A 13,193-nucleotide genomic window follows, 5' to 3' on the forward strand; every position below is an offset into this window, starting at 1 on the left:
TCTCCTTAAAATTATCATGACTATTTCGACGTAACGTTATAACAGATCTGCTGCATGCGGTGACTTTATCTAGTTACGTGATTCAGTAGGACTACAAGTTATAACTGTTCAACAGTAACGTTGGCAACAGGGTTACTTGCTTGCTGTTGAGCGACAATGTCATATCATTACTCTAGCTAGCTACTTGTAAAAATCAGGACTTGTGTTCAAACTGTTACAGGGTCTGATGACAATACCAGGCATTTCATTCAGTGGTGAACACCGCAGGAGAAATGCCGCAAAAAAAGGTTGAGTAAGTCATGAGGCCATAGTTGGCTCTCTTGCCACCGCACTAAGCACTGCCACTAGCTATAGCGAACGTTAGTAACGCGGTAGCCTACACTCCTATTTTCCACAGCGGTGCTGGTCCCAACACTTCTCTGTCTCCTGATTTGTCACGTCGGTTTATCTGTGTTAAACTGATTGTAAAGTGCATGCATGCTATGCATTAGTTTCTACCTGAACGGTTACAGTCTGAATAAGTCTAGCTAGCTAGACCGGTAAATGTTTACTTTCAACATTCAAAAATGCACTTGCACATCGGAGCTCTCTTGTTGCAGGTGCAAGGTAACAATAAGTTGAAAGAAAAAAATGAACTAGCAAGAGCAGTGAGCAGGTATCACTTCGCCAGAGCTTTCTGCTTTACTAAACTAAATAAACCTGATTTCGTATAATAAGTGACGACATTTTTATAGCGCTTTTCATAATCAAACAAACAATCTCATGAGTAGCCTAGCTGGTTGGTTAGGTCAACCAATAGAGACCAAGTCTGAGAGGGACAGTTGATGGCTTGATCAGAGGAGATGACCAGGGAGATGGTTGATGAAGATGGAGTCCGGTAATGATCTTGTAGAGGGCTAGCTACTCTGTGAACCAGCGGTTTCGGCCGTGGCTTACTACATACTTCTTACTGAACAGTACGTGCTAAATAGTAAGTAGTACGATTAGAACACAGTATGCAGTTTAAGTAAGTAGTAGGCAAGCCAGAGTCCGAACACGGACAGTTTAGTCGCTGGGTTTCTAAGTGACAGAAGACGTTGGATGGATGCCAACAACCTTTGATACTGACGTAATTTCACTTGATCATGCCGCCTGTAAAAGCTAACAAGGCCTAGTCAGTCAACACACGCACACCGTCCACACACACACACACCACACACACACAACCATCCACACACACGTCCGCACACACGCACGCACCGTCAACACACGCACGCACTGTCAACACACACGCACACGCACAACCATCCACACACACACGCACCGTCCACACACACACACACACCGTCTGCACGCACCGTCAACACACACACACACACGCACCGTCAACACACGCACGCACGCACCGTCAACACACACACGCACGCACCGTCAACACACACACGCACGCACCGTCAACACACACACGCACCGTCAACACACACGCACCGTCAACACACACGCACGCACCGTCAACACACACGCACGCACCGTCAACACACACGCACGCACCGTCAACACACAGTCACTACAACTGCTCCTCTTCTTTCAGAGTCCATAACATCCACAATAACAGCATTGCTGTTGTTCAATGCCCTTCACTGATTTCTCCAAAGACAACAGTGATATGTGATCCGAGTGTATTACATGACAACCAGAGAGAGTACTGGGCCAGCTCTCTGCTACTGCCAGACTGACTGGCACCTGAAAGGGTACTGGGCCAGCTCTCTGCTACTGCCAGACTGACTGGCACCTGAAGATGACATCACTGCAGTATGGAGCAGATCAGCCTGGGTCCCAGAATGAGTAGTGATGTACTGTTAGCTGCAAGACTGTCTACTTGTAACCACATACCACACGTTTCAATGTAAACAGTTACATGGACACATTATTTCCTGCCTGCTATGACTCACATACTCTGCTACAAAGTTATGAGTACATACGCACACACATAAAGAACTCTGCTGCAAAGTTATGAGTACATCCGCACACACATAAAGACACTCTGCTGCAAAGTTTTACTAACATGCGACACGCACACACAAACTAACTGAACCCTGCAGCTCTATGACCTAGGAGACATCAACATGTTCTGCACTCACACACAGGGACCCGCACGCCCAGCGACCCGCACGCCCAGCGACACGCACGCCCACCATCTAAATCATTTCTTTAAGGCTCACCTTCCACAGCAACATTCTCATTGAGAATGTTAAAGACCGGCATGGCCGTTTCACCCTGTACTCTCTCCTCTCTCTCCGTCTGTCTCTCTCCCGTGACGCTGCCTGATCCTGGCTCTACACTCAGCTGCACTTAGAAGACCAGATCAGTGGATTCCTCTGTCCTTGCCAGGGACAGCCGCTGAGGCCACACACACACACAACCAAACACACACACACACACACACACACACACACACACACACACACACACACACACACACACACACACACACACACACACACGTCTCTGTGCCGCTCATATGGAAGAAACATCAAGAAAAAGGGCATGTGGAGAAACATTCACCCGACTATTACACTGAGTTAAACACACAGCTGTTCATATGAGCACGTTCACCCAAGCACACACACACACCTGTCCATCTGCTGCCCTGATCTCATCTAGGGCATAGCCAATCAGAACGAGGAACAGAGAGCGCGTGAGCGAGAGAAGAGAGAGAGCAACAGCACCATTGGCTCAGAGGGACAGGGCCGTCTCATTCCAGTGTGTGTTGTTTGGCAGAGACACTGAAGCAGACACAGAGCTCTTATTAGAATTGTACACTCTCTACACCATGACTGCCCTGTCAGTCCCACCATGACTGCCCTGTCAGTCCCACCATGACTGTCCTGTCAGTCCCACCATGACTGCCCTGTCAGTCCCACCATGACTGCCCTGTCAGTCCCACCATGACTGTCCTGTCAGTCCCACCATGACTGCCCTGTCAGTCCCACCATGACTGCCCTGTCAGTCCCACCAGATCATAGAACACTGCTCTGTCAGTCCCACCATGACTGTCCTGTCAGTCCCACCATGACTGTCCTGTCAGTCCCACCATGACTGCCCTGTCAGTCCCACCAGATCATAGAACACTGCTCTGTCAGTCCCACCATGACTGCCCTGTCAGTCCCACCATGACTGTCCTGCCAGTCACACCAATGACTGCCCTGTCAGTCCCACCAGATCATAGAACACTGCTCTGCCAGTCACACCAATGAATACACAACAGGAAGTGATGAGCGCAAGGTACTTTTACCACGGATACAAAACACTGATTCCACCTCTTCCCTGTAACTAGAAAGTCACACAGGATTCCCATTCTTTCTCGTATGTTAATAACATACAACCACTAGACTTGGGCGGTATCCAGATGTTCATACCATTCTTCTGCCATCCCAGGATTTACAGTATTACCAGCATAGAACACAAGACACATAGACGCTTTTAGCTAAATGCACAAACCAATTCGAAAGACAGGCAAATTCAGCTCGTAAAGTTATAGGCAAATTCAGCTCGTAAAGTTATAGAAGTACAGCTAGTAGCCATTTTCGGTGTGAGTGGACATTGAAAAGCTAAATTGAACGAGAGAAATGAACAAAGTTGTGATGCATGCTTGTCTGAAGGAAGAGCAGCCTGTGTACATTGGAGCAGAGGGGGAGAAGGAAGAGCAGCCTGTGTACATTGGAGCAGAAGGAAGAGCAGCCTGTGTACATTGGAGCAGAGGGGGAGAAGGAGGAGCAGCCTGTGTACATTGGAGCAGAGGGGGAGAAGGAGGAGCAGCCTGTGTACATTGGAGCAGAGGGGGAGAAGGAAGAGCAGCCTGTGTACATTGGAGCAGAAGGAAGAGCAGCCTGTGTACATTGGAGCAGAAGGAAGAGCAGCCTGTGTACATTGGAGCAGAAGGAAGAGCAGCCTGTGTACATTGGAGCAGAAGGAAGAGCAGCCTGTGTACATTGGAGCAGAAGGAAGAGCAGCCTGTGTACATTGGAGCAGAAGGAAGAGCAGCCTGTGTACATTGGAGCAGAGGGGGAGAAGGAAGAGCAGCCTGTGTACATGGAGCAGAGGGGGAGAAGGAAGAGCAGCCTGTGTACATTGGAGCAGAGGGGGAGAAGGAAGAGCAGCCTGTGTACATTGGAGCAGAGGGGGAGAAGGAAGAGCAGCCTGTGTACATTGGAGCAGAGGGGGAGAAGGAAGAGCAGCCTGTGTACATTGGAGCAGAGGGGGAGAAGGAAGAGCAGCCTGTGTACATGGAGCAGAGGGGGGAGAAGGAAGAGCAGCCTGTGTACATTGGAGCAGAGGGGGAGAAGGAAGAGCAGCCTGTGTACATTGGAGCAGAGGGGGAGAAGGAAGAGCAGCCTGTGTACATTGGAGCAGAGGGGGAGAAGGAAGAGCAGCCTGTGTACATGGAGCAGAGGGGGAGAAGGAAGAGCAGCCTGTGTACATGGAGCAGAGGGGGAGAAGGAAGAGCAGCCTGTGTACATGGAGCAGAGGGGGAGAAGGAAGAGCAGCCTGTGTACATGGAGCAGAGGGGAGAAGGAAGAGCAGCCTGTGTACATGGAGCAGAGGGGGAGAAGGAAGAGCAGCCTGTGTACATTGGAGCAGAGGGGGAGAAGGAAGAGCAGCCTGTGTACATGGAGCAGAGGGGGAGAAGGAAGAGCAGCCTGTGTACATGGAGCAGAGGGGGAGAAGATCAGAGGATGAAAAAAACACTAGTGGGGAAACAAAGTGGCAGCTGTAGAGATACCTTATCTAGAGCTCTGACTTCTCAAACACGTCAGAAAGCCAACACCCCATCTCCTTATTAATTCAGACACTTACTCAGCTAACTAACAAGTAACCAAATACCCAGCTGTAGAGTATAGCACATCTTAGACAGTTACAAGATATCTGATGGCAAACACTTAGTAGTGAAATGCATACAACTAACTTTATCACCTCAGGAGCATCACACAACACTATGGACTCACCAGCTTAGTCCTGTTGTGCTCTTTACAACCAACACCTGACTGGCTGCTGATCTGGGGAACTACGGTAAGATTCATCATTTTAAATTATGTGACAGGAGAAATGAAGAACAGAATCTTCTTTATCTCCTAACGTATTGCACCAGTTGACTGCAGGTATTTATGTACATTTGCTACAACATATTAAAATGAATTGAAAAACTTCAAATAAATAGTTTCAACGGTATTGACGGTATATGAAAACCAGCCTGTGGTTATTTCCAAATAACCCGGTATACGGTATACCTCCCAACCTGAACAACCACACACTGACTCACACGGCGGTGACTCACTCATGTATGTGAAGGTCTCCTCGGCCAGCATGGGGGAGATGGTGGTGGGGCAGGGCTCCTCTTCAGGGGAGCAGATGGGAGAGATCACCCAGTCCTGGCTGTCATACAGGTACAGAGACTCTGACCCCTGGGAGCCCATCGACCCCCCTCCACCACACTGCTTACTGCTGCTACTGGTGTCATCTGGGGAAGAGCATTCAGAGACAGAACCAAATATTGCCATCATCCATGCAACAAAATAGTATGATCAAAATAGTGGGCGAAGTACTAGTGATGATCAGAGGGGGGCGCCATACTAATACAGTAACTATTACAGTGAATCTACACATCGCCCCCATAGATTAAACCAACTCAGTGCTGAAGCTGATTTCTGTAACGCTGCCTTAGACACCATCCGTCTGAGCGAAGACTGAGTGCTGGGCTGAGAGTGGGGATGAGTGTGTGTGTGTGTGTGTGTCATGAATGTGTATGTATGGCAGGGAGTGTGTGTGTGTTCCCGTGGCTCTGGCGGTGCATAACACAATGTCTTCCGGTTCAGTGGTTATGTGGTTTAGTGGGCTGGGCTAACTATAGCAGGAGACTCGAGTCCTCACAACTGTGTAGACAGACAGGAAAACACACACACACACACACACACACACACAAAAAAACACACACACACACACACACACACACACACACACACACACACACACACACACACACACACACACACACACACACACACACACACACACACACACACTTGAAGGGTGTGTGGTTGCAGTTTTTCTCAGGAGAGCCAAGTCAGGCATGCAAGGCTCCCTTCTCCTGAAGTCTCCTGTCCTCTCTACATCTCCTGTCCTGAAGTCTCCTGTCCATCTCCCCCTATCCTGAAGTCTCCTGTCCTCTCTACATCTCTGTCCTGAAGTCTCCTGTCCTCTCTACATCTCCTGTCCTGCAGTCTCCTGTCCTCTCTACATCTCCTGTCCTGCAGTCTCCTGTCCTCTCTACATCTCCTGTCCTGCAGTCTCCTGTCCTCTCTACATCTCCTGTCCTGCAGTCTCCTGTCCTCTCTACATCTCCTGTCCTGCAGTCTCCTGTCCTCTCTACATCTCCTGTCCTGCAGTCTCCTGTCCATCTCCCCCCTATCCTGCAGTCTCCTGTCCTCTCTACATCTCCTGTCCTGCTGTCTCCTGTCCTCTCTACATCTCCTGAAGTCTCCTGTCCTCTCTACATCTCCTGTCCTGCAGTCTCCTGTCCTCTCTACATCTCCTGTCCTGAAGTCTCCTGTCCTCTCTACATCTCCTGTCCTGCAGTCTCCTGTCCTCTCTACATCTCCTGTCCTGCAGTCTCCTGTCCTCTCTACATCTCCTGTCCTGCAGTCTCCTGTCCATCTCCCCCTATCCTGCAGTCTCCTGTCCTCTCTACATCTCCTGTCCTGCAGTCTCCTGTCCTCTCTACATCTCCTGTCCTGCAGTCTCCTGTCCTCTCTACATCTCCTGTCCTGCAGTCTCCTGTCCTCTCTACATCTCCTGTCCTGCAGTCTCCTGTCCATCTCCCCCTATCCTGCAGTCTCCTGTCCTCTCTACATCTCCTGTCCTGCAGTCTCCTGTCCTCTCTACATCTCCTGTCCTGCAGTCTCCTGTCCTCTCTACATCTCCTGTCCTGCAGTCTCCTGTCCTCTCTACATTCCTGTCCTGCAGTCTCCTGTCCTCTCTACATCTCCTGTCCTGCAGTCTCCTGTCCTCTCTACATCTCCTGTCCTGCAGTCTCCTGTCCTCTCTACATCTCCTGTCCTGCAGTCTCCTGTCCTCTCTACATCTCCTGTCCTGCAGTCTCCTGTCCATCTCCCCCCTATCCTGCAGTCTCCTGTCCTCTCTACATCTCCTGCCCTGCAGTCTCCTGTCCATCTCCCCCCTATCCTGCAGTCTCCTGTCCTCTCTACATCTCCTGCCCTGCAGTCTCCTGTCCATCTCCCCCCTATCCTGAAGTCTCCTGTCCTCTCTACATCTCCTGCAGTCTCCTGTCCTCTCTACATCTCCTGAAGTCTCCTGTCCTCTCTACATCTCCTGCCCTGCAGTCTCCTGTCCATCTCCCCCCTATCCTGCAGTCTCCTGTCCTCTCTACATCTCCTGCCCTGCAGTCTCCTGTCCATCTCCCCCCTATCCTGAAGTCTCCTGTCCTCTCTACATCTCCTGTCCTGCAGTCTCCTGTCCATCTCCCCTATCCTGCAGTCTCCTGTCCTCTCTACATCTCCTGCCCTGCAGTCTCCTGTCCATCTCTCCCTATCCTGCAGTCTCCTGTCCTCTCTACATCTCCTGTCCTGCAGTCTCCTGTCCATCTCCCCCCTATCCTGCAGTCTCCTGTCCTCCAGCCATCTCCCTCCTGCCCTGCAATCTCGTGCCCTCTCTCCTCAGTGTGTACTGCCCCCTGCTCTCCTCCTGTTTACCTCTCTCCTCCTCCACTCTTCTCCCCCCTTCCTCTTCACTCACCAGTCTCTGTGCTTCCGCCCTTCTTCTCCACGCCACGGGGTTTCACCTCAAACATCTCTCCTGTTCGTCTGCTCGCCGTGTGGGCGGAGCCTCCACCGCTCTCACACACACCGCCGGACAGGAAGAAGAAGGAAGCGCCGCTGTGACATCACATCCTGCCTCCTCCTGAGGCACGCAGGCGTCCAGGAGCCTGGAGGACAGTGGTGTCAGACACACACAGTCTCCACTACTGGCCTCTGAACCCTAACCCTTAGCAGAAACAAAAGAAGTAGACCAGCAAAGTGTTCAGTAGGGAGAAACGTTTTGGAACAGAGTGAAACAGACCAGCAAAGTGTTCAGTAGGGAGAAACGTTTTGGAACAGAGTGAAACAGACCAGCAAAGTGTTCAGTAGGGAGAAACGTTTTGGAACAGAGTGAAACAGGAGGTACTACTAGTAGGTAAGCTATACACCGAGTACAAAACACCCCCCCCCCACATATATTTTAATAGGCTACACTGTGTATACCAAAGATTAGGAACACCTTCCTAATATTGAGTTGCACCTCCTTCTGCCCTCAGAACAAGTTCTCATTTACAGCTGCGACCTGGCCAAGATAAAGCAAAGCAGCGTGACACAAACAACAGAGTTACACATGGAATAAACATACAGTCAATAACACAATAGGTCTATATACAGTGTGTGCAAACGAGGTAAGACAAGGGAGGTAAGGGAATAAATAGGCCGTAGTGAGGAAATAATTACAATTTAGCAATTAAACACTGGAGTGATAGATGTGCAGAAGATGAATGTGCAAGTAGAGATACTGGGGTGCAAAGGAGCAAAAAAAAAATAACAGTAGTTGGGGATGAGGTAGTTGGATGGGCTATTTACAGATGGGCTATGTACAGGTGCAGTGATCTGTGAGCTGCTCTGACAGACTGATTTTTGCAGTTCGTTCCAGTCATTGGCAACAGAGAACTGGAAGGAAAGGCAGCCAAAGGAGGAATTGGCGAAATAAAAAAAATAAATAAAAAAAACTGTTGAGCGTGAAAAACCCAGCCAGCATTGCAGTTCATGACACAAATCGGTGCACCTGGCACCTACTACCATACCGTGTTAAAAGGCACTTAAATATTTTACACGGATTTAAGTAGATTTAACAGGTGACATCAATAAGGGATCATATAGCTTTCACCTGGATTCACCTGGTCAGTCTGTTAATGAAAGAGGTGTTCTTCATGTTTTGTACACTCAGTGTATGTTAGCATGTCCAATAAGAACATAGACATCTGTTACCCACAGACAAATTGAGCTGTAGCTTCTCTTCCTCTATCCCCCCCTTCTATCCTGCCTTGTCATTTCTCCATCTCACTCCCTCTGACATGTGAACACTTAGGACAGAAACATTCCTCCAGCTGATTCTGCTGTTGGAGGTCTTAACCATTGAGAGTCTGAGTGAGTCATACTAACTAGCAGCTAGAGCCCTAGTGAAAACACTAGTCTATAGAGACCACTCCTAGCCTCCTCCAGGCCCTAGTGAAAACACTAGTCTATAGAGACCACTCCTAGCCTCCTCCAGGCCCTAGTGAAAACACTAGTCTATAGAGACCACTCCTAGCCTCCTCCAGGCCCTAGTGAAAACACTAGTCTATAGAGACCACTCCTAGCCTCCTCCAGGCCCTAGTGAAAACACTAGTCTATAGAGACCACTCCTAGCCTCCTCCAGGCCCTAGTGAAAACACTAGTCTATAGAGACCACTCCTAGCCTCCTCCAGCAGCTGAACTGCCAATCACAGTCCTATTGTAGGATAGGCAAGCTGCAGACAGAAATGTGCCACATAGCATTAGAGAGGGGGTGGGGGGGAAGCCCCTTCCTGTTGTTTGACACTGAGACGCCTTCCAGTGTTAAAGGGATGACACAAGACAGGATGCGAGTTCTTAAAGGGGCGGCTTCCCACGAGAAGCCAAGCACAGTCTTAAAGGCAAAGGCTCCTGACTGTGTTATGGAGTTGGAGGCAGAGCTAAGGCACCGAGTGACCAGTGTGTGTCGTACATGTGTGGTGTGTTGGTCCTGGGTCAAGGCTAGGCTAGTGTAGAGCTAGTGCTGCCTACAACATTTCAAGGTGAAAATAGAGTAGGAGTCTCTGTCTGAGTGTGTTGTATCGTCTGCGAGCGTGTCCCAGACTTTCATCCTGGGTCAGGGCTAGTGCAGTGCCTTCTAAGATTATATAAAATCTCTGCATGTGAAAGAGAGAGACTGAGTATACATCTGCATGTGAAACACACACAAGAGAGAGAGAGAGCTTGTATCCCTCAGCTAAATAGCAGCTCAGACTCCTTACATAAGATAACGGTCAGCCTCACGAACCCGCAAAATATCACTGCTGCAGTGTACACTCATCCTCAAGGGAATCATCACAGTGACATTCATCTTTTCTATTCCTTCTCCTTTTCACTCTATTTCCAATATCAGGGGTGATGGTCATAGGGAATGTGCTTACGAGTCAACAACATATGACTAGAAGCAAAATAGCCTAGATGTTCCATACCAGGGTCGTATTCATTTGTGCACACCGTATCAAAACATTTTGCAATGGAAAACTAAAACAATCATTTCTATTTGGACAAAGTCAGGTACAGGTACTGTAAGTCCCTCCCCGTTTTGGCCCCTTTGCTTCCGTTTCCCAGTAAATAAGACCCAGAGGTCCTGCTTTGAGATGAAGCAGCCCCAACAAGTATGTTTAATGCAACCTTTTGAATTGGACTTAGCATCAGATACATCCATCCTTACCCACAGTAGTGCAGCAGGCCTTGTTTCAGTGACATATCCATCCTTGGGCAAGGAAAACCAAATTGGAGTTGACAGTACACTGCACCACATGCTGTCACTGGTCTACTCTACACACAAGAGACAAGGTAGCTAACTGAGACATGGCTTATATATATATATATTTCGTTCCCTCTCCCTGACTGCAGGAAGATTCTCTAGCCTTGTCTAGCCTATATCCTTCTCGTCAAGCTGTGATCTCATTCTAGCTCCTCTACCCCATGCTACAACCAAGCAATCAATACCTTTAACAACTGAGGGACAGTGAACAAGTAAACACGTCGGGGAGAGGCGAAGAGAATCAGAGCGTAGCCCCACCACCCTCCCCCTTTCTCTGATAATGTGAAAGGTCAAATGAGAGGCATTTCCCAAGAGATGGCTTTCCTTCCTCATCTCCTGTCATTCCCTACCACTTATCTACAAGGGCTTGACAGGTCAAAGCAGCATGGTGGAGACTGTCTACAAGGGCTTGACAGGTCAAAGCAGCATGGTGGAGACCATCTACAAGGGCTTGACAGGTCAAAGCAGCATGGTGGAGACCGTCTACAAGGGCTTGACAGGTCAAAGCAGCATGGTGGAGACCATCTACAAGGGCTTGACAGGTCAAAGCAGCATGGTGGAGACCGTCTACAAGGGCTTGACAGGTCAAAGCAGCATGGTGGAGACCATCTACAAGGGCTTGACAGGTCAAAGCAGCATGGTGGAGACCGTCTACAAGGGCTTGACAGGTCAAAGCAGCATGGTGGAGACCGTCTACAAGGGCTTGACAGGTCAAAGCAGCATGGTGGAGACCGTCTACAAGGGCTTGACAGGTCAAAGCAGCATGGTGGAGACCGTCTACAAGGGCTTGACAGGTCAAAGCAGCATGGTGGAGACCGTCTACAAGGGCTTGACAGGTCAAAGCAGCATGGTGGAGACTGTTGCCATCCTTTCCCCTTCCTGTAGTTATGAAGGAATAGAGAGGAGAAAGGGAGGTTATCTAATCTTGTGTACAGGTGCTGGACTAAGGTCTCATCTGCAGTGATATGACCACCTGCTCTGCCCCAACCCTCTCTTTCTCTCTCCCCACTTTTACTGTTTTCATACTATCGTGATGAGCCGAACCGTGTCCTTTCTAGCAACTATGAGGGTTGCATAACCTGGCCAGCGCAGTACAGCTCGGCTCAGTAGAGTGAAAGGAGTCCCTACAACTCTCTTCCTCTGACTCAGTGTGATTCCCTAGAAACAATCTCCAATTAGCTGGCCCACATCTAACGGACTCTCTTCTGCACATGACTGTTTGAGTGTCAGGCAAGGGCAAGAGGACCATGTGATACCAGACGGTCTGAGCTGGAATTCCATCACAACGGCTCTGGGACCGTCTGCTGAGTAGTTAGTGGAACAACTGTCCATAACCACACTCATCCTGAGGGGAAAATGTCTTATTTACTTGAAATATCAACAAAAGTTAGAAACATTCACATCTAGGAGGGAAGAAAGAATTAGCTACTTGTCATTTGGACTAGAATTTGTGCATTAACATGTTCATAAATAAAATGTAACCAATGATTGGTGGAAATATGATCTACTTGATTCCAACAAGTACAAGATTGGATGTGAAGTTGAGATATTAGCTAAATGTTTAATTCCCAAGTCAAAACACTTAAATGATCCTAAACAGGGAATTCGAAAACAGTCTTCTGGACTTTGGGGATGTGCAGCAGTCAGCATAGGGAAATGTCAAACATTGATAGCTACTTTGTTGCTTTATCAACAGTAAGAATACTATCACGTGTTCGCGGGCTACAGTGTAACCACCGTGGAGCGTTCGTCAACAACAACAACAAAACATCTCGCTGATTGTGGGTAATAATAAAAGCAATGGCGTAGTATATGGATTTAAATATAAACTGCGATGAGCATAAGTGACAAGTGCAAAAATAATCATTGATCTCGGTACCAATGGAACAATTCGACAAGAGGACAGTGCAAGGACTTGTTTCATAATAATAAACCAAACCGACAATCGCAAAATATGTTTTCGCCCGTTAAAATTATAATCTCACGATTTCGTTCTGAGTGAGATTAGTTTTTGGGGGATAGTGATGATGAATAGTATAACTCACTCCAGCTGATTAAATTGACAAGCTAACATTGCAGAGCTATGTAGTACTGTGGCACATCCGTGATTTCCATCCGGCCTTTGGCAAGGATTTCTCCCATCGATGTGGTCACTTATGAACCGGATTTTCATATAATATAAATTAACATCAACCTACCTTTCGATGTATTTTAAACACCTTAGACAAATCCCAGAGCACATGTGGTCCCATCAATCCTAAATCTCAAACAATGGAAACAGTAGATATTAGGGAGAAAATGATCAGGGCAAACTGTTGGTGCTGAAGGTTTCAACACGTCATGAAATAGCGCGCGGTTGAAATGAGTGACGTGTAAATTACGCGACAATATTTATTGAGGGGTGTTTCTAAATAAAAGTCCTACACTAAATACATTGACATTTGTTATTAACATCTATTTTGTTAATTATATATAATTTTTAAATGGAGTTAAGATACTTGGATTTAAAACTAAAATGTACTACGAATTAGGGAAAA

At 48.1% G+C, this 13,193-nt stretch overlaps 2 protein-coding genes across 5 annotated transcripts in view; both read right to left on the bottom strand.

The window, feature by feature from the left end:
- LOC106573853 (trafficking kinesin-binding protein 2-like) overlaps positions 1–13,018 on the bottom strand; it is a 48,621-nt gene extending 35,603 nt beyond the window's left edge. For 2 of the 4 annotated variants that reach the window (XM_045699373.1, XM_045699372.1), the window contains exons 1-3: positions 12,855–13,018; positions 7,789–8,037; positions 5,315–5,497 (exon numbers count right to left, since the gene is read on the bottom strand). In XM_045699373.1, coding sequence (XP_045555329.1) covers positions 5,315–5,497; positions 7,789–7,843 — 238 coding nt within the window. In that variant the 5' untranslated portion in view covers positions 7,844–8,037; positions 12,855–13,018. Of the gene's footprint in view, positions 1–2,201; positions 2,365–5,314; positions 5,498–7,788; positions 8,038–12,854 lie in introns of those variants that run through there. The other 2 variants (XM_045699374.1, XM_045699375.1) reach the window with 2 other exon arrangements.
- LOC123728191 (DNA-directed RNA polymerase II subunit RPB1-like) lies at positions 2,471–5,253 on the bottom strand. Its single transcript, XM_045699378.1, has 2 exons — positions 4,035–5,253; positions 2,471–3,847 (listed from the first exon to the last, which is right to left on the bottom strand). Exons 1-2 carry the CDS (start codon positions 4,649–4,651, stop codon positions 3,502–3,504), a joined length of 963 nt encoding a protein of 320 aa, XP_045555334.1. The 5' UTR covers positions 4,652–5,253; the 3' UTR covers positions 2,471–3,501.
- Positions 13,019–13,193: the final 175 nt, after the last annotated feature.

The sequence above is a fragment of the Salmo salar genome, chromosome ssa17 (assembly GCF_905237065.1).
Source record: "Salmo salar chromosome ssa17, Ssal_v3.1, whole genome shotgun sequence".
Lineage (NCBI taxonomy): Eukaryota > Metazoa > Chordata > Actinopteri > Salmoniformes > Salmonidae > Salmo > Salmo salar.